The sequence below is a fragment of the Carassius gibelio genome, chromosome B9 (assembly GCF_023724105.1).
Source record: "Carassius gibelio isolate Cgi1373 ecotype wild population from Czech Republic chromosome B9, carGib1.2-hapl.c, whole genome shotgun sequence".
Lineage (NCBI taxonomy): Eukaryota > Metazoa > Chordata > Actinopteri > Cypriniformes > Cyprinidae > Carassius > Carassius gibelio.
In genome coordinates, this window is record NC_068404.1 from 23,057,640 (window position 1) to 23,080,016 (window position 22,377).

The 22,377-nt window shown below is 36.7% G+C and overlaps 1 protein-coding gene across 1 annotated transcript; it reads right to left on the reverse strand.

The window, feature by feature from the left end:
* Positions 1 to 37: 37 nt before the first annotated feature.
* LOC127964495 (uncharacterized) lies at positions 38 to 22,197 on the reverse strand. The gene is made up of 23 exons (XM_052564712.1): positions 22,117 to 22,197; positions 21,450 to 21,543; positions 17,569 to 17,737; positions 14,780 to 14,904; positions 14,618 to 14,685; positions 13,777 to 13,950; positions 13,455 to 13,648; positions 12,963 to 13,081; positions 11,895 to 11,998; positions 11,388 to 11,519; positions 10,075 to 10,244; positions 9,338 to 9,468; positions 9,116 to 9,246; positions 8,862 to 9,026; positions 8,550 to 8,746; positions 8,232 to 8,362; positions 7,598 to 7,712; positions 5,222 to 7,411; positions 4,412 to 5,086; positions 3,575 to 4,249; positions 2,770 to 3,444; positions 1,943 to 2,617; positions 38 to 170 (listed from the first exon to the last, which is right to left on the reverse strand). The coding sequence occupies exons 1-23, from the start codon at positions 22,183 to 22,185 to the stop codon at positions 38 to 40; spliced, it is 7,311 nt and encodes a 2,436-aa protein (XP_052420672.1). The 5' UTR covers positions 22,186 to 22,197.
* Positions 22,198 to 22,377: the final 180 nt, after the last annotated feature.

Here is a 22,377-nt window from a genome sequence, read left to right on the forward strand (position 1 = left end):
TATAAATAAGTAAATAACGAATTTCGATTACCAACAATCACTGTACAGTGAACTTGCCTTCATTTGAGTTTAGAACATACTCCGTGACCTTGAGTATCACAGATATGATGGGCTGAGCTGTGTTGTTTGATGGCAGTGAATTCTGAAGCTCTCTCATCACATTCACAATGCTGAAAATGAAAAAGAAACACCAACTGTCATTACCTGTGCATACACAAATATATTTATTGCATTTACACTAAAATTCAAAAGATTTGGGTCCTTTTTTCAAAGTCTCACCAAAGCTGCATTTATTTAATCTAAAAGGCTAAGACAGTAATACTGTGACATATATATATATATATATAATGTATTTTTATATATTTGTGAAATATGTTTTGCCAAAGCTGAATACAGCAGCTGTTGTTCCAGTTTTCCATGTCACATGATCCTTCAGAAATCAAATGTAGATTTGGTGCTCAAAAACATTTCTTGCTATTATTAATATTGAAAACTGCTGTGCTGCTAAATATTTTTTTATAAAAAGTTATGCATTTCATACAATTTTGTCAGCATTTACCATGAATAGAAAATTCAAAAGATTTTAGACTCCTAAATAAATATTATGAATTACTTTAGTCTAAGTAATATTATAAATTACTTTACTGTAAATTGTATTAATTTAATGCATCCTGGGTAAGTACAAGTATTAATTTATATATATATATATATATATATATATATATATATATATATATATATATATATATATATATATATATATATATATATTGCCGACCCATAACTTTTTATTAAAAGTCTAGGCATGGATAGATGGATAAATGAATGGAAGGACAGATCTATTTGTTTTTCACTATCTGCTGTATATTTATAGATGTCCTTGTCTGTATACGTAATAAGCCTCTAAGTGCAGTTTGAAATTTTCTTTTAAAATTAGCATTTTCATTAGGCTCTATGGGTGGCACGGTTCGGTTCACCCCACACAGTTCGGGCAGGCGCTGGGACCGCGGTTCAACTTAAATCTGACAAAATATCTGTAATATGATTTGCTATAAATAGCACGTAAAACAACCTGGGTTCAACTATTATATGTTTCTGTTGATGGATGCACATTCTGGATTCCTAGACATTACAACAACAGCGATAAGAAAAAAAAAATCTGGACAAACCATTCACTCTTGTTCAATGTGAATGCTTTATGCTGGAATAAGAGAGCAGTCATTTATTCCGTCATCACCCGGGTGCTGATATAGCACGCTCACAGATGAGACCTGAACAGCACACGTTAATATGTATTTAAACTAAACTAATTTAAGCTTTGTCAGTTGAAACATTTAAGAGCCGAAGGATGCAAGCTAGCAGTGAGAAGATTTGTGCATACGCTCATCCGAAGCGCACAAACCCGCGCTTCAAAACACGCACCAATATAAACTCTCTCTGAAGTATTGTGTTTAAATTAGTGTGGACAAATTCACACAAAAATTACATCAAAATGCCCGTTTTGGTAAGTATCCTACAGCAGACATAGCCGGCTGAATGCAGGCCTACTAGATCAGTGCATTCTCTTAAAGTGACAGTCTTTATATTAATCGAACGGCAACAACAAACAAATCACTCACTGCTCTTAATTAAAAAGCTTTTATAACTTTAATAAAGAATTATATTTAATGTATATAGTTCAATATGCAATGCTGTTTTACATTTGATTACTTTATCCAATTCCTGTACCTAAAAACTTATGCTAGACCTGCCTAAAAAAATAAATAAACTTAAAATCACTGTTTATTCTTTGCATCTTTAGTCTATTGTATTTATTTGTGCTGTTGCTTGTTGTTGGATAGAATATTCTTTTTTTTATTAGAAAAAATAGTTTTTCCACTTTACTATACACACACACACACACATAGGTGTGTGCATACAAAAATATATAGTCTATACTTACACTTCATTCCATTTGTCTGGTCCTGCAGATTGGGAGATGGTTTGCAAATATGTTAAAATGCTGTTTTTCATGGGAACCAACACCTCAGCCACCTCTGCTGGCAAGAGGCCATGAATAGCTCCCTCTACCATCTGTATAGTCTCCTGTGTGAGATGGTTAGCTTGCATGTTGTACATATTGGGGTTCAGGATCAGCTGAAGTGAACCATTAAAAGCACCGAGAACATTGTTAATCACATCCTGAGGTAGAGCTCCAGTTTCATTTAAAATACTCTCCAGAACTACTCTGACAGTACTAATGATGGCTTCTGTGAAGTTTTCGCTTTGAAGACCACCATCAGTGCTAGACACCTGTAGAGCGTAGGTTAGTCTCTGAGACACCTGTTCAGCAACATCGAGGAAGGCTTTGTCTTCAGGGGAGAGTAGGGGGGCCATGGCTTGAAAGAGTTGGTCAAGATTCACCCCAGCTGCAGCAAGATCTACAGAGCTAGCATTCCCCTGGAAGATTACAGCAAGTGCCATTGTCAGTTGTTGGTTAATGATCCAGTCCTTGGTCAAGTTGCCTTCATTTGAGCTCAGAAGGTTTTCTGTGAGCTTGATTATCATTGATATGATGGGCTGAGCTGTGTTGTTTGATGGTAGGGAATTCTGAAGCTCTGTTGTCACATTTATAATGCTAAAAAAAAAGGAAAAGAACATCACTACATCTGTAGTTATTCCTACAAATATACATGCAGTCCATTTATATACAAACCAGTCATATTAGAAAATGTGAGTGAAACAGAGAGAAAGAACAATAAGCAACAAATAAATAGTATCTACACTTACAGTTCATTCCAAAGATCAAATCCAGCTGGCTGGTAGATGTTATTCAGATAGGATAAAATGCTGTTTTTAATGGGAACCAACACCTCAGCTGCCTCTGCTGGTAAAAGGGTATGAATCGCTTCCTCTACCATCTGGATAGTCTCCTGTGTTAGGGTGTTAGCTTGGGCATAGCTCATGTTGGGGTTCAGGATCAGCTGAAGTGAGCCATTAAAAGCATCAAGAACATTGTTAATCACATCCTGAGGTAGAGCTCCAGTTTCATTTGATATACTCTTCAGAACTACTCTGACAGTACTAATGATGGCTTCTGTGAAGTTTTCGCTTTGAAGACCACCATCAGTGCTAGACACCTGTAGAGCGTAGGTTAGTCTCTGAGACACCTGTTCAGCAACATCGAGGAAGGCTTTGTCTTCAGGGGAGAGTAGAGGGTCCATGGCTTGCAAAAGTTGGTCAAGATTCACCCCAGCTGCAGCAAGATCTACAGAGCTAGCATTCCCCTGGAAGATTACAGCAAGTGCCATTGTCAGTTGTTGGTTAATGATCCAGTCCTTGGTCAAATTGCCTTCATTTGAGCTCAGAAGGTTTTCTGTGAGCTTGATTATCATTGATATGATGGGCTGAGCTGTGTTGTTTGATGGCAGGGAATTCTGAAGCTCTGTCATCACATTTGCAATGCTGAAATTAGAGAAAAAAACATAATCTCTCTTACAAATATACATACAATACATATATTAAAATTTTATTGGAAAGCAACAATTAAACAGAGAAAAAGATCAATATGCAAATAAATAGTATCTACACTTACAGTTCATTCCAAAGATCAAATCCAGCTGGCTGGGAGATGTTATTCAGATAGGATAAAATGCTGTTTTTAATGGGAACCAACACCTCAGCTGCCTCTGCTGGTAAAAGGGTATGAATCGCTTCCTCTACCATCTGGATAGTATCCTGTGTTAGGGTGTTAGCTTGGGCATAGCTCATATTAGGGTTCAGGATCAGCTGAAGTGAACCATTAAAAGCACCAAGAACATTGTTAATCACATCCTGAGGTAGAGCTCCAGTTTCATTTAAAATACTCTCCAGAACTACTCTGACAGTACTAATGATGGCTTCTGTGAAGTTTTCGCTTTGGAGACCACCATCAGTGCTAGACACCTGTAGAGCGTAGGTTAGTCTCTGAGACACCTGTTCAGCAACAGTGAGGAAGGCTTTGTCTTCAGGGGAGAGTAGAGGGTCTATGGCTTGAAAGAGTTGGTCAAGATTCACCCCAGCTGCAGCAAGATCTACAGAGCTAGCATTCCCCTGGAAGACTGCATTCAGAACTATTGTCAGTTGTTGGTTAATGATCCAGTCCTTGGTCAAGTTGCCTTCATTTGAGCTCAGAAGGTTTTCTGTGAGCTTGATTATCATTGATATGATGGGCTGAGCTGTGTTGTTTGATGGTAGGGAATTCTGAAGCTCTGTCGTCACATTTATAATGCTAAAAAAAAAAGGAAAAGAACATCAGTACATCTGTAGTTATTCCTACAAATATACATGCAGTCCTATATATATTTAGACACACAAACCAGTCACATTAGAAAATGTGATTGAAACAGAGAGAAAGAACAATAAGCAACAAATAAATAGTATCTACACTTACAGTTCATTCCAAAGATCAAATCCAGCTGGCTGGTAGATGTTATTCAGATAGGATAAAATGCTGTTTTTAATGGGAACCAACACCTCAGCTGCCTCTGCTGGTAAAAGGGTATGAATCGCTTCCTCTATCATCTGGATAGTCTCCTGTATTAGGGTGTTAGCTTGGGCATAGCTCATATTAGGGTTCAGGATCAGCTGAAGTGAGCCATTAAAAGCATCAAGAACATTGTTAATCACATCCTGAGGTAGAGCTCCAGTTTCATTTGATATACTCTTCAGAACTACTCTGACAGTACTAATGATGGCTTCTGTGAAGTTTTCGCTTTGAAGACCACCATCAGTGCTAGACACCTGTAGAGCGTAGGTTAGTCTCTGAGACACCTGTTCAGCAACATCGAGGAAGGCTTTGTCTTCAGGGGAGAGTAGAGGGTCCATGGCTTGCAAAAGTTGGTCAAGATTCACCCCAGCTGCAGCAAGATCTACAGAGCTAGCATTCCCCTGGAAGATTACAGCAAGTGCCATTGTCAGTTGTTGGTTAATGATCCAGTCCTTGGTCAAATTGCCTTCATTTGAGCTCAGAAGGTTTTCTGTGAGCTTGATTATCATTGATATGATGGGCTGAGCTGTGTTGTTTGATGGCATGGAATTCTGAAGCTCTGTCATCACATTTGCAATGCTGAAATTAGAGAAAATAACATAATCTCTCTTCCAAATATAGATACAGTATAATACATATATTAAAATTTTATTGGAAAGCAACAATTAAACAGAGCGAAATAACAATATGCAAATATATAGTCTCTACACTTACAGTTCATTCCAAAGATCAAATCCAGCTGGCTGGGAGATGTTATTCAGATAGGATAAAATGATGTTTTTAATGGGAACCAACACCTCAGCTGCCTCTGCTGGTAAAAGGGTATGAATCGCTCCCTCTACCATCTGGATAGTCTCCTGTATTAGGGTGTTAGCTTGGGCATAGCTCATATTAGGGTTCAGGATCAGCTGAAGTGAGCCATTAAAAGCATCAAGAACATTGTTAATCACATCCTGAGGTAGAGCTCCAGTTTCATTTGATATACTCTTCAGAATCACTCTCACAGCACCGATGATGGCTTCTGTGAAGTTTTCACTTCGGACACCACCATCAGTGCTAGCCACCTGTAGAGCGTAGTTTACTGCCTGAGAGAACTGGTCAAGAAAAACAAGGGACTCTTTATCTTCAAGATGGAGTAGGGGAGTCAAGGCTTGGAGGAGCTGCTCAAGATCCTTCCCAGGTGTTGTAATATCTACAGAGCTAATTTCCCACTGGAAAATTCTAGCAAGTGCTGTCATCACATTTGGGTTAGTGATCCACTCCCTTGTCAAGTTGAGGTAGGTCATGATCTGAGCTTCAATTTCAGCAGGGATACTGTTGTTCATTGGGGAGCCTAGAGAATCATAGAACGCCTGCTGGATCTCAAGAGTTCCTTTAATCAGTGCCAGCTCATCCTGCAGCATGGTCATGGTTGTATTGGCAACTTGTACAAGATCCTCGCCTTCCAGAGGAAACCTCATATGACTCAAGCTCTGGATCTGATTCATTGCTAGCGTCACCATATCTGCTGCTGCATTGTTGAGTGCCACCTGCATTTCAGTTATGCGTTTCAGTTGATGGAGAATCTCAGCAAACATACTGCCACTGGTGGCATTTCCAAGCTTGTTTAAATACCACAGTGTGATTTCTCCATACACCATCTGTGCATACTGTCTCTGCACCATCAATGTCGAGTTAATGGTGTGGTATGGGTATTGTTCTCTGAATACATTTTTCAAGAGGTCTTCCAGAATGTTGAGCTCATTGGTAATATCAGTGATGTTCTCCACATCAAGACCCTGAAGGTTTTGTCTAATGGCTGACAGTGTTGTAATCAGCACCTCTTCTGTTAGTGCAAGTGGGTCAGATCCAGAAATGGATATGTTATTTAGTTTCTGATACTCTATTGAAATTATGTTAAGCCAATTATTAAGAGTCATTTGAACATTATCTGCCACAGGTATTACTCCAAGTAAACCAGAAGCAGTCTGGATTAGCTGAAAGATACATTCGGCTTGTCCATTAGCAGGAGGCTTTTGGGGAGACTGTGTAGTTTGAGTGTTCATGCATTGTGGGATTTGAAAGACCATATTCAGAGTCTTAAGTAAGGATGCTGACCAATTAGAATGAATTACTGAATTGACTTGTTCTAATTCCAAATTGGTGAGATTGGAGACTTGTAAAACTTGACTGATGTTCAGGGGAGATGCATAAGCCTGCTCAAGAAGATACTGAATCTTTCTTAAAATTTCCATTGAGGCTTCTGATGGCTGGGACATGTTCCATGGCAGGAGCAGAGTGAGAACATCAAGCACAACAGGGAGAGTCATGTTACCCAGAGGTGTGATTGGGATCGTCATATTATTTTCAAATGCAAGGATTGCTCCAAGATTATCGCAGGCATTCTGGACATCAGCAACACAGTCCTGGCCAAAAGCTGAACACATCTCCAGATCTCGAATGAGGGCATAAGTCTTATTTAGCACTGCTTCAAACTGATACTGTTGTGCTGGAGGCAAGATGGCTCCAAGTTGGCTCAAAATAGCTTGAAGAACTGCAAAACTATCCTCTACATTTAGCATCTGGATGGACCCATTGTTCAAGACCTGAAGGACGCCCATGATGACTGGGTGCATGCTCGATGTTTGGGAACCTCCTGACAACAGGTTCTCTATCTTCCCCAGTCCAAAAGCTTCCATGATGTCATTTAACAGAGTGAGCGAGAGCTGAGTATCAAACTGTTGTGTGGACTGAATGTTGGTGAGGAGCTGAATTTCTTTATCAACTGTATTAATGAGGTTCAGCAACAAGTCTCTAAGTCTCAAGTCACCAACAAGGAGCTGACCTGGTAGGCCATTGGCAATGACTTTCTGTAAAAGTTGCATGTAACTGTTTTGGAGGAGAGCTACTGTCCCCTGGAGAGGTCTAAAATCAAATGAAAAGGTGTAATTGAAAGTCATTGAATATAACAAAATAATCTATATTGTATCACCAATTTTACTTTTATGTAATCTGATACATTTTGAATATCAAGTAAGCACATAGTTGTACATAAGTTGAATATAAAATTACTTTGGTATCAATAAATTATTTGCAGTAAATAGTAACTACCTTAACAGACTGTCTGGTTCTCTTGACACTTCAGAGAACAAAGAATGAATCAGTGGAACAGCTGTTTCCCAGGTAAAGCCGGTCTGACAGGTGAAGGCAGATGGAAGAAGTGTGCCTGCAAAAAAAGTGTGCACAATTCACTGTATATTATTTATAGTATGGCTGAAATAAATAAAAAACTGATCAAGCAATATCATCAGTGATTCTGCTATGAACTAACAGATTGATTGGAAATGATAACACTTTGCTATACATTGTCAAATTTACACATATTTAATATCAATATATTGGCATTACTTTACAATAAGGTTTAACCTGTTCAATTTTTTTAATGCTATAGGTATCATTAACAATTATACTAATATTATATTTAAAACATTAAATGTTATACTGTCATTTTAAGTTCACTATTAGAACATAATTAAATGAATAAAAATAAATTAAATGTATTTATGAAAATAAATGTACAAAAAAAACAATAAAAATTGTCTTAAAAATGATTTTAAAATGTTATAAAAATCTCATTGGTATAAAATTAATAACGATATAAAAACATACAACTGCAAAACATAATCTTATATTAAGAAACAAACTGATCCAATTTATCCAATATTCATCATTTTTTTACACTTACAGTTTGGTGATGCAGTGGCATTGGGTTGGTAGGTCAAAATCCAATAAGCCATATGGAAATATGGTTCCATGGAGGGCCACAGATAGCTGTTCTCAAGCAGAGAACCCATGTTCTCAAATGTACCGGTAGCCCTGTTTCACCCAAAAATTTAAATGCAAATAAATATATAAAATGCATTTAATAAGTGATAAAGGTACTTAGCTAGGCAGTGCTCTGTTTCTACAGGGACTGCTTTAGTGTGGTTCAGCATTTGATACAATTATAAACAAGTAACATCCTAGTCGCATAGTAGTTATTGACAATTACTTGGTTTCTGACCTGGTCAAAAGAATCTGGGACAATCCGACTGAAATGTTCCCCGCAAAATAGTTCTCATTAACCACAGTTTGCAAGCTCTGGAGGGCAGTGACATACTGCAGGTAGGTTTTGTACAGGCTGTGCCACTCTGCCATAAGTATTGAGGGTGTGACATTGTACATTTCAGTTCCATGCACAGCACCAACCATCTGCTGGACCTATGAAAACACATTTAGTTTAGTCAGTAATATAATGGTTAATTTCCATTTTTTTGTCCAATAAAAACAAAGTTAGAAAATGTTCTGGCCATCACTTCTAAATACATCTCCTTACCTTCTCAGTTACTGGCGAAAGTGATTTTAACAGCATTTCCTCAAGACGTGTGTCATTTCCATCACAAACTAGAGTGCCCCACAACTCAAGGTCTATAGAGCTGTATGTTGACATCCAAGCCCAGGGAGCAGAAATGTTTTTGCAGCTAGTGTGACCCTCTAGAACCTGTTTGAAAATATTAAAGGACACCCAATATGACAAACGAAGACTAATGAAAACTACAAGAAACACACACTTAGACTTTTTTGACCTACATTAGCCACGGTTTGCACAATAGAGTCCATGGCATGGTCAGCCCAGGCCTTAGCAAAGGTCTCATTCTGCATTAGAGAAAGGAAGACCTCCTGGACATACTTGGCATCCCTCAGGACCATGTCAATGAATGCTGTGAAAAACATAATGATAATTTAGTCAATCAGTGTGTCAAGCATTTGAAGTTATTTGCATTGCATAATTCTCAACACGTTGATACATACGTATCTGTACTTCCATTGCCGCTCTCGCCACCTGCATGGATGAATGGCCAGCCATCATGAAAGTCTGAATGTATTCCCAGCCAGGCATGCCTTGTAGAAAATCAAATGCTGTATTGCTTAATCCGAAGACTCTGTATGGGGAAAAAAGTGAATAGGTTGGACATTCGGTTCCAGACCTTTAAAAACAGACTTGTTTTCCTCATTCAGATGTCAAAATTAAAAAAGAGATGTACAAGAACCTGTTTCTGTTTGTTATATAAAATCCATATTCATAAAAAAAAGTAGTGGACTAATACTAATACTTATTCACTTGTTAAACCAGCAGTTACAAGCAGTTGCACAATGTCAATGTAGGTAAAAACATCTGTACAGAAAGCATCTGTATAGTTTGACTGCAAACCTTAAAGTAAAAAAAAATTAAACTTCCTCCTAGAAGCAAACTGGTATTCAAGCACAAATTCATCTGTCACATAGCATAAACAAACTAGAATTTGCAGATGCCACGCCACCACAGATAGGGTGTGTGACATGCACTCTTTCTCAAAAACTAGCAACAAAAACTATGAGAGGTAAGAGAAAATACAACCCATAAAATACAATAAATATGGGTCAACCCCTTGATGTGAAATACTGATTCAAAAGGATAACTGTATTTGTTACAGAAAAACAGATCAGTTTAACATTTACTGCTATCTAATTCCATCTAAACACATGCAAAGTAGTCAGGGTTGACATACAATTGTTCCCCCAGGCTCTGCGGCTGAGCATCACTGCTGCGCTGGGACCTAGTGCGTTTGAGAACAGCATCCAGGCTCGATGGAGAGACTAAGCCCAGCAAGCTACTGAACACCTCCTGAGAGAAGGCCAAGTCTGCTGAGGCAGAGGTCTGACTCCATTTCAACAGCACCTGTAGGGATGAGGCATGAAGATGATATTAGTACAGATGTATTTAGTAACAGCATGCATAATTTAAATGATAGCCCTTCAAAAAGAGATTTTTGGGACCACACTTCAAACGAAGGGGTATAAATGATCACGGGAACATGGCTGCTACAGCGAACAAAGAGACACACAAATTTAAGCTTTTTTGGCATAAATAAATATTTTAATGAAACGTAATCATTTGTTTTATGTTACATTCAATTGTGAGTTCATATTAATGGTCAAGTTACTCAAAGAAATGTTATGATAATCAAAGGTAATGATAATTAAAGGCTCATTAGAGCACACAAGTATATGTGTGTATTGTAAGAGCTAGACGACAAATGATGACGTGTGATGGCATAGTAGTGGTGTCCCAGTCCTTAGGGGAAGGGGTATAAAATAGAATTGGGATTGGGGCTAAGTGTAATTTTTTCAAAATGGTGATTTAGACATAATCTGAAAGGTGAATAAATCACTTTCCAGTGATGTATGTTTTGGTAGGATCTGAAGATTTTTGGCCGAGATACTACTACTAAAATCCAAATACTGAGAAAATTATTTTATGAATTAAAATGAATTCTTAGCAACGCATATTACTACTCAAAAATTACGTTTTGATACATTAACAGTAGGAAATTTACAAAATATCTTCATATTCAGACTGGTTTTGTCCTCCAGTGTCACATTTAAATGTAATTTTAATTGTCACCGTGACAGTCCTACTAATTAATCTGCATGGTATTTGTCATATGCTGCATAACTTTTGAATTTAAAATCATGGTGATTGGATATTGTTGTGGAGTTCCCTCTGTGGTGAGGGGAATATCTAATTGGTGTTCCCTGAGGACTGCTGCATATACATGCTTTTTATGCAATCAGTCTCAGGGCTGTAAGCGTGTTGTTTTGTGTTTAGACTGAGCTGGTTTCCTGGGTAACAAGTGCAACTGATGTTTGTGTGTTTTCCCACAAGATAGCAGGTAGGGAAGAGGAACTGCAAATGAGTGTTTTTCAGCCTCTCCACTACAACACAGGTTAGTAAAGTCCAAGGAAAAAGTGTCATTTAATAAGGCTTATTTCTTAAAATAGAAAAACCGTATTAGTAAATATCTATATTTAATAAATGTACCTGTTCAACAACTTTCCACGTATTTATCGCTTCAAATATCTTGCCCACTTCCCAACTCCAACAATAGGATCCGGTGATGTTTTGGTCACACAAAAAGGTACGAAAGTCTGCCTCGTTGAACAGCACTTGAATCTGAGAAGATCAAAATATGTGTGAATTATTATAAAAACAGTTATCTCCTTTAAACAATATAAAACAGTTGAGCTGGTTCTCCCAAAACCTAGCCTATGTATGCAACATTAGAGCATCATATGTCAATCTCCATGTGTAAAAATGTTGCAATATATCTTTTGTAAATGGTATTTTTTTTTTGTGCATCATTGCTAATCAAGCTCTCATTTTGTCAATGAATGCCATTTTGTAAGTTAACACAAGTTAAAGTGTGAAAAAGTGTTTCAAAGGAATTTATTTTCGCATTGTCTATGGAGCCTTTGGCTTTGCACATAGTTGGATAAACACTCCTTTTCTGAACAAAGAACCAGTGCTAAGCAACCATGAAAAGCCTACCTTATCAAGAGGAATCTGGATTTGGTTGATAAGGTCTCTTATGTCGGAGCTAAGTAGAGGAATGTTGCTTGGGGTAACAACATCACTCAGTTTGACATACACACCTGTTTAAAACAAGAAAGATGTTACTGCACTTTTGACCAACATATGAGAGCTCTTGAGGCAGACAGCATTCTAAAACACTTGAAAGATGCATGTGAATCTACATTTTGGGGAACATGCTCAGAATACCTGAGTGTAAGTTAATTCTAAAATGTGTCATATCTGTGTCAGTAGCATGAGAAATGCTGTTTCTGGAACACTTCCCCTGCTTCCCAATAGTGCTTATATGATAAAATACCCTTAGCTTTCTTTTATGAGAACAGACTGTAATAGTCATGTGATGATAATTTTTCACTTTGCCAAGTAGACTGCTCACCGTTGTTAAAACAGGGTGTGGTACACATAGAACACGTATTCCAGACTGGTTTTGACAATAGACTCATTGGTCTCTAAATCCCCTTATAATCAACATCTCCCCTAAGATAGTAAGCAACCTGGCAGCCAGCAACCTGAGGTAACCTTACATGTTCTGTATAACAACCTTGCCTGTTTATCCTTCTCTAAAGAAAACATATTAAAAACTCTCATACACTAAATTCAACATGTCCATATGACAAACTAAAATGAACCCCTTTTTTGATACTTTAAAGGTGATTTTTCTGTCCTTTTTTAAACATGGCAGTAACTGTAAGCTTTTATTCAAATGGGTATAGATTCTTCTGTATTCTTCAAACCAGTTCTGGAATAAATACAGGTTTGGAACAACATGAGGGTCATCAGATAACCTGTTGCCCTGGCTGAAACTTTCCAAGCCCATAATTTCTTTAAAATGAGACATGTGCATCCCTAAGCAGCCTGTGAGTGCCAGTACAATATATATATGTGTGTGTGTGTGCGTGTGAAACTACTTTCAGCTTGAATTAATAGGCATTGTCTTGTAATAAAGGAAATGGCAGTGCTTTAAATAGGTTGCTACAAATGCCATGCAGCTCACAAAAGATGTCTAGCTTGTCGTCTTCAACATACCTCTCCCTTTCCAAGCACTCATGTAGTTGAGAAAACCAATGCCTTTTGTGATGACTGGGTTTGTGGCAGCAGTAGAGATGTTGGTCTGAGGGAAATTCCTCTGGATAAATGTCAAGGCACTGAATGCAAATAAGAGAGGTTAAGATTCTTTGAAACCAGTCAACAAACACAAACATGCAAGTCACACATAATTAGAATGTGTAGTGTTGTGGATAAACACTAAATTTAAGCTGGGCAACCACATACTAATATAGGTATAGAATTCCCAGAACCAAAAAATATACAACATACTTATTTTTGGATTATTTGATGGATAGAAAGAGAACAGCATATATTAAAAATAAAAATCATTTGTAGCACTATAAATGTCTTTACTTTACACTTTTGATCATTTTAATGCATCCTATCTGAATAAAAGCATTAATAAAAAAAAAAAGTATGATCCCAAACATTTGAATTGTACATGCGAGCAATTGTGAGATAAACACTGACCTTTTAAGATCTTCCAATTCCTCTGCTCCAGCGTTTAATATCTCTTCATCTGACGGCTTTAGGAAGAGATCAGGCAAGCCAAGTAGGAAGTCCCACACTGACGTCTCCTGTTGAAGCATATCTAAGACCACCACAGTCCCTCCAATTGATCCCAATACTTCTGTCGGGTTATTGAGCAGCATTTCAGTCAGCACCTGGCGATCCACACAAGTAAACAGATGAACATTAAAGTGATGTCTAATGGTTCATTGAATGACTCTTTTATTGGGCATATGTGGGCATCATGTGACTAGACTGAAGTGGAGGAGGTCTGACACCCCACCTGGTTCAGGGTGACCAAGGATGCTTCCAGAACAGTGTCGTTGGAGCTACAGAAGTTTATTAAGCCTTGTGTAAAGAGATGCTGGGTACTGTCTGATGTGTTGATGGCAGTCATGGAGAAGCTGCATAAGGATTTTTTCAAGATGCTCACAGATTCCCAAACGGACTCCATTGTCTACAAAAAAGACAAGTAAAATCAGTGATGTAAGCAACTGGACTTTGAAGAATGCTGATATTTTAAAGAATGTTGGTAACCAAACTGGAAGTTTCCGGAAGCCATTGAATTACTTAGTATGGAAACAAATACTGTGGAAGTCAATGGCTACCAGTAAATGTTTGGTTTCAACATTCTTTAGAATATCTTCTTTTGTGTTCAACAGGAGATAAAAAATCCATACAGGTTTGGAGCAACATACAGGTGAGTAAAAATAAACAACAAATTAATTTTAAGTGAACTATTTAATTATCCACATTGCATGATAAAGTATACAGTGAAATGGTAGCACTTTAATTCAATGTGTCCTTGTTACATTTACCTAATATTATAATAACAATGCATAATTACATGCAAGTAACCCCAAGACAAACCTAATTCTCACCTTAACCATATAGTAAGTACATGTAGTTTATTAATATTACTCACTACTGAAATGTACAATTACACTGTCAAAAGGACACTAAATTGAAGCATAACCATTGAAATCATAATGGACCAGTACACAAAATACACATTGATTACTATTAATATTACAACAACAACAATAACAATTTCTGCGTATATATTATGTATATATGTATATAAAAAAAAAAAAAAATTCAAACTGAAAAGATTCATCACTGACCTGATCAACAACAGTGTTGTTAAACGTTGGCATGACTGTCACATTGGGTATGTTTTGAAAGCTGGAATCTTAAAAAAAAAACACAGTTAAAAACACTGACACATTATCAGTTATTTAGCACCAAGTAGTTCTGCATTAAAATACAGACAAAAATGTACATACTGAGCATCCTATCCCACAGCCCTAGGAGCTCTGGATTTGATGTATCCCTTTTAAGGATTGAGTGAATCAGTCCTCCCTTCTGTAGATGGGCCAGTGGAGGTAGGTCATGGAATAGTGCTGATAGACTGAAATATAAAGAGAAGCATGGGTATATAATACAGTACAAGAACAATAATTAACTCACATTAAACTATAACTAAACTTTTGCACAGTTATGGCCAAAAATATCGGCAGCCTGGGTAAATTTAATCAAGGCGGTTGTGAAAATTAATCTGTGTTGTTAATCCTTTTGATCTTTTATAAAAAAAAATAACGTGTGCTTATATCGTTCAAATGCACGGTAAAGAGTTTAAGTGGCCAAAGACTCTCCAAGGACCATAGCTGGAGAACTGCAGAAAATAGTTGAGTCTCTGGATCAGGAAACCTTAAAAAAAAAATTGTCAAACGGCACCTACATGACCACATCATGTGTTTGGGGGGGGTTCAAGAAAGAAATATCCTTGCTCATCCAAAAACAAGCATATTCAGTTATCAGACATAACTGGAACTTCAAACAAGACTGGCTTCCATGGTCAGATGAAACTAAAAAAATTTGTTTTTTAGCAGCAAACAATCAATATGGGTTTGGTGAAAACATGAGTAAAAAGTACCCCATGTGTACAATGAAATATACTGCAGTATTTTTGATGTTGTGCGCCTATATTTCTGCTGGAGGTCCTGGACATCTTGTTTAGATACATGGCATCATGGTTTCTATCAAATACCAACAGATAAAAAATCAGTAAGTGACTGACTCTGTTAGAAATCTTATAATGGGTCATGTTTGGATCTTCCAACCATACAATAATCCAAACACAAACCTTAAAAACAATGCAAGAATAGCTATTCCAGACCTCTGACCTGAACCCTATAGACAAGGAGTGTGGAAAACTGAAGAGAAGAAGCACCAACATGGAAATGGGAATCTAAAGGGTCTGGAGTGATTCTGGATGAAGGAATGGTCTCTGATCTCTTGTCAGGTGTTCTCTAACCTCATCAGGCATTATGGGAGAACATTTAGAGCCGTTAAACTGGCAAATGGTTTCAAAAAGTATTGAATAAAAGGGTGCTGTTAATTGTGGCCAGTGTGTATTAGTGAAAAAAATATATATATTATGGTGATACTTTCCCCCATTTTAAATTCTCATTATGCAATGAAATGTTAGATTTTTGTGAATTTTTTAAAATAAAAGATCAAAAGGATTAATGCAGATACATTTTCACAGCCTTTTTTTGATCATATTTACCAAGGGTGCCGATATTTTTGGCCATGACTGTATATGTTTATAACATATTTAACAAGTTTATAACATAGACATGTATTGTTATGTAAATGCTGACGTCTTTGCATAAGCCTACACAAAAAAGAAACACGATAGACAAATTATTTAAAAGCACACGTCACAGTGAAAGATAAAGCATTATTTAACGTTAACTAGGTAAAGGATTACACAAACAAGTCCTGTGAATTTAAACCCTCCTACACATTATGAGCTGGTAGCGAGTTTGTTCAGAGTGCACAAAGAAATTGAATTAATAAAAGAAAGTAGAAAAGAAGGAATGCTGTGATGGGAGTCTCTGCCACCCCCTTATTTTGATATATACGTATTTTTTTTAAAAAAACTCAAAATCTTTTGTGGTGTATATTAAAGCAAAATAGTGTCTTAAAGCCTCTTCTATATTTTTTCAAACTTTCTTCAACTTAATTAACAAACTTTTAATCTAATATTTACTCTTTTACAGTTATAGACTTTTATCTATTTTATTTTGTTTTACTTTATTTTATAGAGCAATTCCACTGAAAATTTTAAGCAATAATCGTTAATTCTTAAATATAAATACTCTTTTTTTTTTTTTTTTTTTACTTTGTTCATTTACATCTTAGATGTCTCAAATGAATGTTCTTATCTGAAAGAAAGTGGACTGAATGTACTGAATGGTTTTGACATTTTCTTTCTCCCTTTGTGTTTCACAAGAAAGAAACTGCCTTACAAATTTTGAGCGATGATGGATAGATCATAACAGAGATCAATTGAAAGAACATTATCTTAATTATCTACTTTCAAACAATGTTAGATATGGAACTATACCACAGTGCTTTAGAAACTTGTACTTATAATCATGCACTTCACAATCAAAAATATACTTTTTAAGAAGTTGCACTTTTTAAGTAGTTATAATTACAGTGTGTCTTTTTGTTTTAAAGGAAAATAGCATTTCCATTTCACCCAACATTCTTCAGCAACAATGACCCAGCAAAGGTTTTGACTACAGAAGGTTTTATTGTTGACTCAACCTGGAGATGACACACAGCAATAAAAGAACCGTTGAACAAACAGGTTTAGTCAACATTTCTCTATACAGCAGCCAAAAGCTGATCAACAAATCAAATAAGAGAGTTCTTAGCTTTATGAATACTGACTAAGGCAAAGGGGACAGCGATGTCACAGGACGTGCAGTGTTTTGCCATGAGGTCTATTATCATCTCATTGTGACGCATCAACCTACGGGTGTGTGCATTGTCATTTTGAACTGAGACATCTTTATCAGACATCTACAGAGCATGGCTTTAGGGCGCTGGCTCATAAATGTATCACCATTAAAGTTCACATCTGAAGTTCATCATAATACTGAAATCAAAATTAAAAAAAAGTCCACACCTCAGGTTTTCTGAGAATCTGGTTCAACGTGAAACAACTGAAAGGTTAAGATAATATTTCTGGAAATGTGTTATTTTGCACGTGCATTACCTGTGAGATTCAGCATCCCTGCGGTGGCGACGAGCTGTGTTCCAGTACGATTTGGACTGTCCTTCTGTTAGGTAGGATTTGCTGGTGCATATACTGTCGGTGCTACACATGAGTGTCTGCAGGAAAGGAAAGAACCCAGCGCTCGGAAGATTTCTAGGTGCCACATAGCCTGAAAGAAACACCATAGAGTTGAACTTTTGTTGCTGAGAGGGATAGGGTTAAAAAAAAAATTTAATGGGAAAATTATGTAGAATGTAAGATGCGCGCATGAATTTGAGACTTGGGGAAATGTATCATTTCACCACATGCTCTTCAGTGAATGAGAATCTAAACAGGTGATAAAAACATCACAATAACCCCCAAGTAATTCACACGACTCCAGTCCATCAGTTAACATTTTGTGAAGTAAAATGTAGAGTTTTTGTGCAAACAGATCCATCGAATCATTTTACTTCAAGCTGTCACTCACTTCTGGCCAAAATATGCAACTATAATCCTTAATATTGCTTCATACAGTGCTTGATCTTTGAACTTTTCTTTCCTGATTCAAACAAAATGACTTTTCCACTGTAGACAGCAATATTATAGATAAACCATTTTACCTGGAAGCAAGGGAAGGCAAGGCAAGTTTATTTATATAGCACATTTCGTACACAATGCTAATTCAAAGTGCTTAACATAAAATAAAGTAAAATAGTCATGAAGAAATAATAAAACAAAAATGAAAACAAGCAATTTTAAAACTTTGGAAATGAAAAATGGACTTATGTAAAATGAATTTGAAACAGTTAAAAATAGAAAAATGATTTTAATTTTAGTTGTAGATTTAAATGTGACTAGTGTTTTAGCACATCTGATCTCTTCTGGAAGCTGATTCCAGTAACTAAAGGAGGACTCCCCTTGTTTTGTGTGAACCCTTGGTATTTCTAACTGACTCGATCCTAATGATCTGAGTTATCTGTTAGGCTTATATTCAGTGAGCATATCTGCAATATATTTCGGTCCTACTTTAGGTCAATGAGTGATTTATTCACGAGTAAAAGCACTTTAAAATCAATCCTAAATATAACTGGAAGCCAGTGTAAGGACCTTCGGACTGGTGTGATATGCTCAGATTTTCTGGTTCTAGTCAGAATCCTGGCAGCAGTTTTCTGGATGAGCTGCAGCTGTCTAATGGTCTTTTTGGGAAGGCCGGTGAGGAGCCCATTACAATAGTCCACCCTGCTGGTGATAAAGGCATGAACAAGTTTCTCCAAGTCTTGACTGGAAACAAAACATCTAATATATAACATTTATAGGCAGGAGTTGTGTGGATTTCTTGTAGTATATGATAATGTTCTTATCAGCTGTCTGGACTCTCATTCTGACGGCACCCATTCACTGCAGAGGATCTATTGGTGAGCAAGTGATGTAATGCTAAATTTATCCAAATCTGTTCAATTGGTGAAATGAACTCATCTACTTTTATGATGGCCTGAGCATGGATTATTGACCACAGTTATTGTGTTGACATGTTCTACTGAAATGGGACATCAGACAGAACATATCCAAATTATGATTTGCCTTTGCTTTTCAATACAATGTATATAACCATGTGAGCAAAATGAGTTATCTCTACTTTGCTCTGTTTTCTAGGGAAAAAAGACTCCACATTTACATGCATATGCATTTGCTAAAAGTTTATTTAGTCAACTTGTCTATATGTAGATATCTAATTGCAGACTATGGTCTCTTGGCAAACCTGAGCAGACTTTGTGGCACTGTTTGTTCTCCACGAAAGGAAGTATTAAGACTGTAGATACTTTTTCTCAAGAGAAAAATCTTAGAATCAGACCAGAAAAATGTCTGTTCTCCACTTAATCACATTGCTTTCTGGGGGAAAAAAAACTATAAAGATCTCAATCATGTTTTCTCAACTTGGGTTGGTATCCTCTCCCCGGAGTTTGATTTTCCTGTCTGGTTTTATGGTATAGGACTTTCATAGAAACAAACACAAAAGGAGTCAAAAGAAACATTAGTATAGACTGAGAGTGACCACTTAAAAGGTTTCATACTGTACAATTATTGACCTTATGCAATGTTTGTCCAGCAAACAATGTCTGAATAACCCAAAACCATAGAGAAAGATATCAAATAAACATGACATAATCGAATCCTACCTAGGGTGTGATAAGTACGCAGTACAAATGATTTGAACACAGCAACTACATATTAAGACAAAGTTCTGAGAATGCTCCTTGTTAGCTGGGAAGCTTTAGCACTTGTTTTTTCACATTATCAAATGAGTTTTGAGTTTCTATGGATGGAGATACAATTAGACTAACAGTGAGTCTGCCTGTACAGAATAGTACAAGGCATAAGGGAGCTAGACCAGGCTTAACAACCCAATCCTCAAGAGAAAAATATGAAATAACAGAAAACTCCCAAAGGTCCTCCAGCTTAAGGGGGTCATATGATGCTTTTTTAAAGATCATTATTTGGTGTATTTGGTGTAACAGAATATGTTGACATGCTTTAATGTAAAAAAAACACATTATTTTTCAAATACTGTACATTATTGTCTCTCTCAAATGCGTCATTTTCAAGTCCCTACTTCTGACAAGCGCAATCTGCTCTTATTGGCCGGCTGACCCAGTGCATTGTTATTGGCTGAAAACCATAAGCACTCATCTGAAATGTAATGCTCAATTCCATAATTGCAAGATTCTTCTTTCAAAATAAATGTAAAGACAGTTAATAATGTCAATAGTATTACCATCAGTTCAAGCCCAAAGGGGAACAGAGTTACGTGACCGACAGTGATGAAGCTCATATGTGTTTACAGCACATAAGCCACGGACAGTTAACAGCTGACTCCACTGTCTCTCTCTCTCTCTCTTTCTCTCTCTCTCTCTCTCTCTCTCTCTCTCACACACACACACACGATGTGCAAAACTCTGTATTTGAACATTCAGCAGCAAATACTTAAACTGATAACAAAACATACTTACAGTAGCTGATTCACAAGCACCAATTTGTCGTGAACATTTCGGTGGCATTACACCAATATTTCCACGTAGTAATATAGATATGTGGGGGGCGTGTTTGAATGAGCCGTTTTAGAGGGGTGTTTCAATTTCTTAACTTTGATAAAGAATATCTCTTTTATTTTGAGACTTCAGTCTTCAGACTTCAGGGATCTTATCTAAGCACAATCAGCTTGTAACACTCCAAATAGAAAAGAAAACTTGAAATTGCATCATATGACCCATTTAAAAAGAAAGATTACATAAATGCACAGAATACATCTTTAAACCAGTTAATCCCAAATCATATTTAAAGAAACCTGGAGGCATACTAATAATTAAACATTTAACACGAATAATGGAGATTGGGAGATTAGCAGTTGGCCATCCATTATGTACTGTAGAAATAAAACACTAGTCTAGAACATTCCCAAGTACGACATGGTGGTTAACATCAAATGTTCTCAAGAGATGACATCAGCCTACTTAAGATTAATAAAGCAAGGAAAATGAAGTAAAATACATATAAGCTACATATTTCCATTAAGCTATGAATCAAACCAGCTTTGTAACTATTCTTTGCAGACAAGTGCGATGACAGTCCTTATGGGATAACCTGAGAATAAGTGTTTTGCTCAAGGGCATAATTGTAATAATGCAGGATTGTGAACTCATTAACTCCACAGCTTCTGACTCAGACCTTCTCAGGACTGAACCCGCAACTCTTTTGTCAGAAGCACAGAACCCTAAACATGACCTTACACCATCTCTAACCAACTGAGAATGCCTTCAGTCACTGTCACGCCACTGAGATCACAACAAACTTAGACAGATGGCTTCCTTTTGCAGTCTAAATAAAGGATGATGTGTACGTACATGTGTCTTTGAGTTTTGGTGGAAACTGTGAACGGGTGACCGCCAAGATAATAAATATCACAAGTGGCCAGACAAGGAGAGCCACCGACCAGGTCTGAAAAAATCAACAAACAAATATGCAGTCAGATTTTACTGTTGGCTATATTGTTCATGGTTATTAATCTCAGAATAAAATAAAATCAAAACCAATAACTGGACTATTAAGGATTACTACTATGCTTACATATATAGCTCACCTTTTTTAGATATTACTGTCTGTACTTATGTACAATCATCTAAACATATCATAGGATATGCATACTGTATGTATAGAATAACTTAAAATGAGAGTAACTGAATAAGGTTTTAAGGACACAGAGAATATTAAAGGGATAAAGCACAGCTTATCCAATTATAAAGCAAAGATAAAGAGTTTAGAAATAATGACCAGGAGGGTTAATTTATTTTTATTACAGCAAATCAGCTTGGTGTGCACTGTACAGTCTTTTCTTTTACATTTTAACATTCAATATGAAAATATATTTTGTGCTGTCTTTATGGTTACATCTAAGCACAAAACCTGAACCCAGAGCTCCACAGAATGAATGCTAACATTATGATTTGACTCTGGACATCAGGTTTTTGTTGTTGTTGTTGTTTAAATGTACAGGTGTGCAGGTTTACTCACGGGCTGCCGGATGACGCTGAGGCCATTTTTCCAGAGAAGTAGTCTTAACTGTTGTAAGAAGGAGGCCATCAGAGGAGATGTGCTGCTAGAAATGAAAGACGAGTAAAATTCAGTTTTAAAAAGTAGAAATAAAAATCACTAATTCCAGCATGGATTCAGACCTAGAAAATAAGTATATATTCAGCAAAATTTATATTATATTATATTATATTATATTATGTTATGTTATGTTATGTTATGTTATGTTATGTTATGTTATGT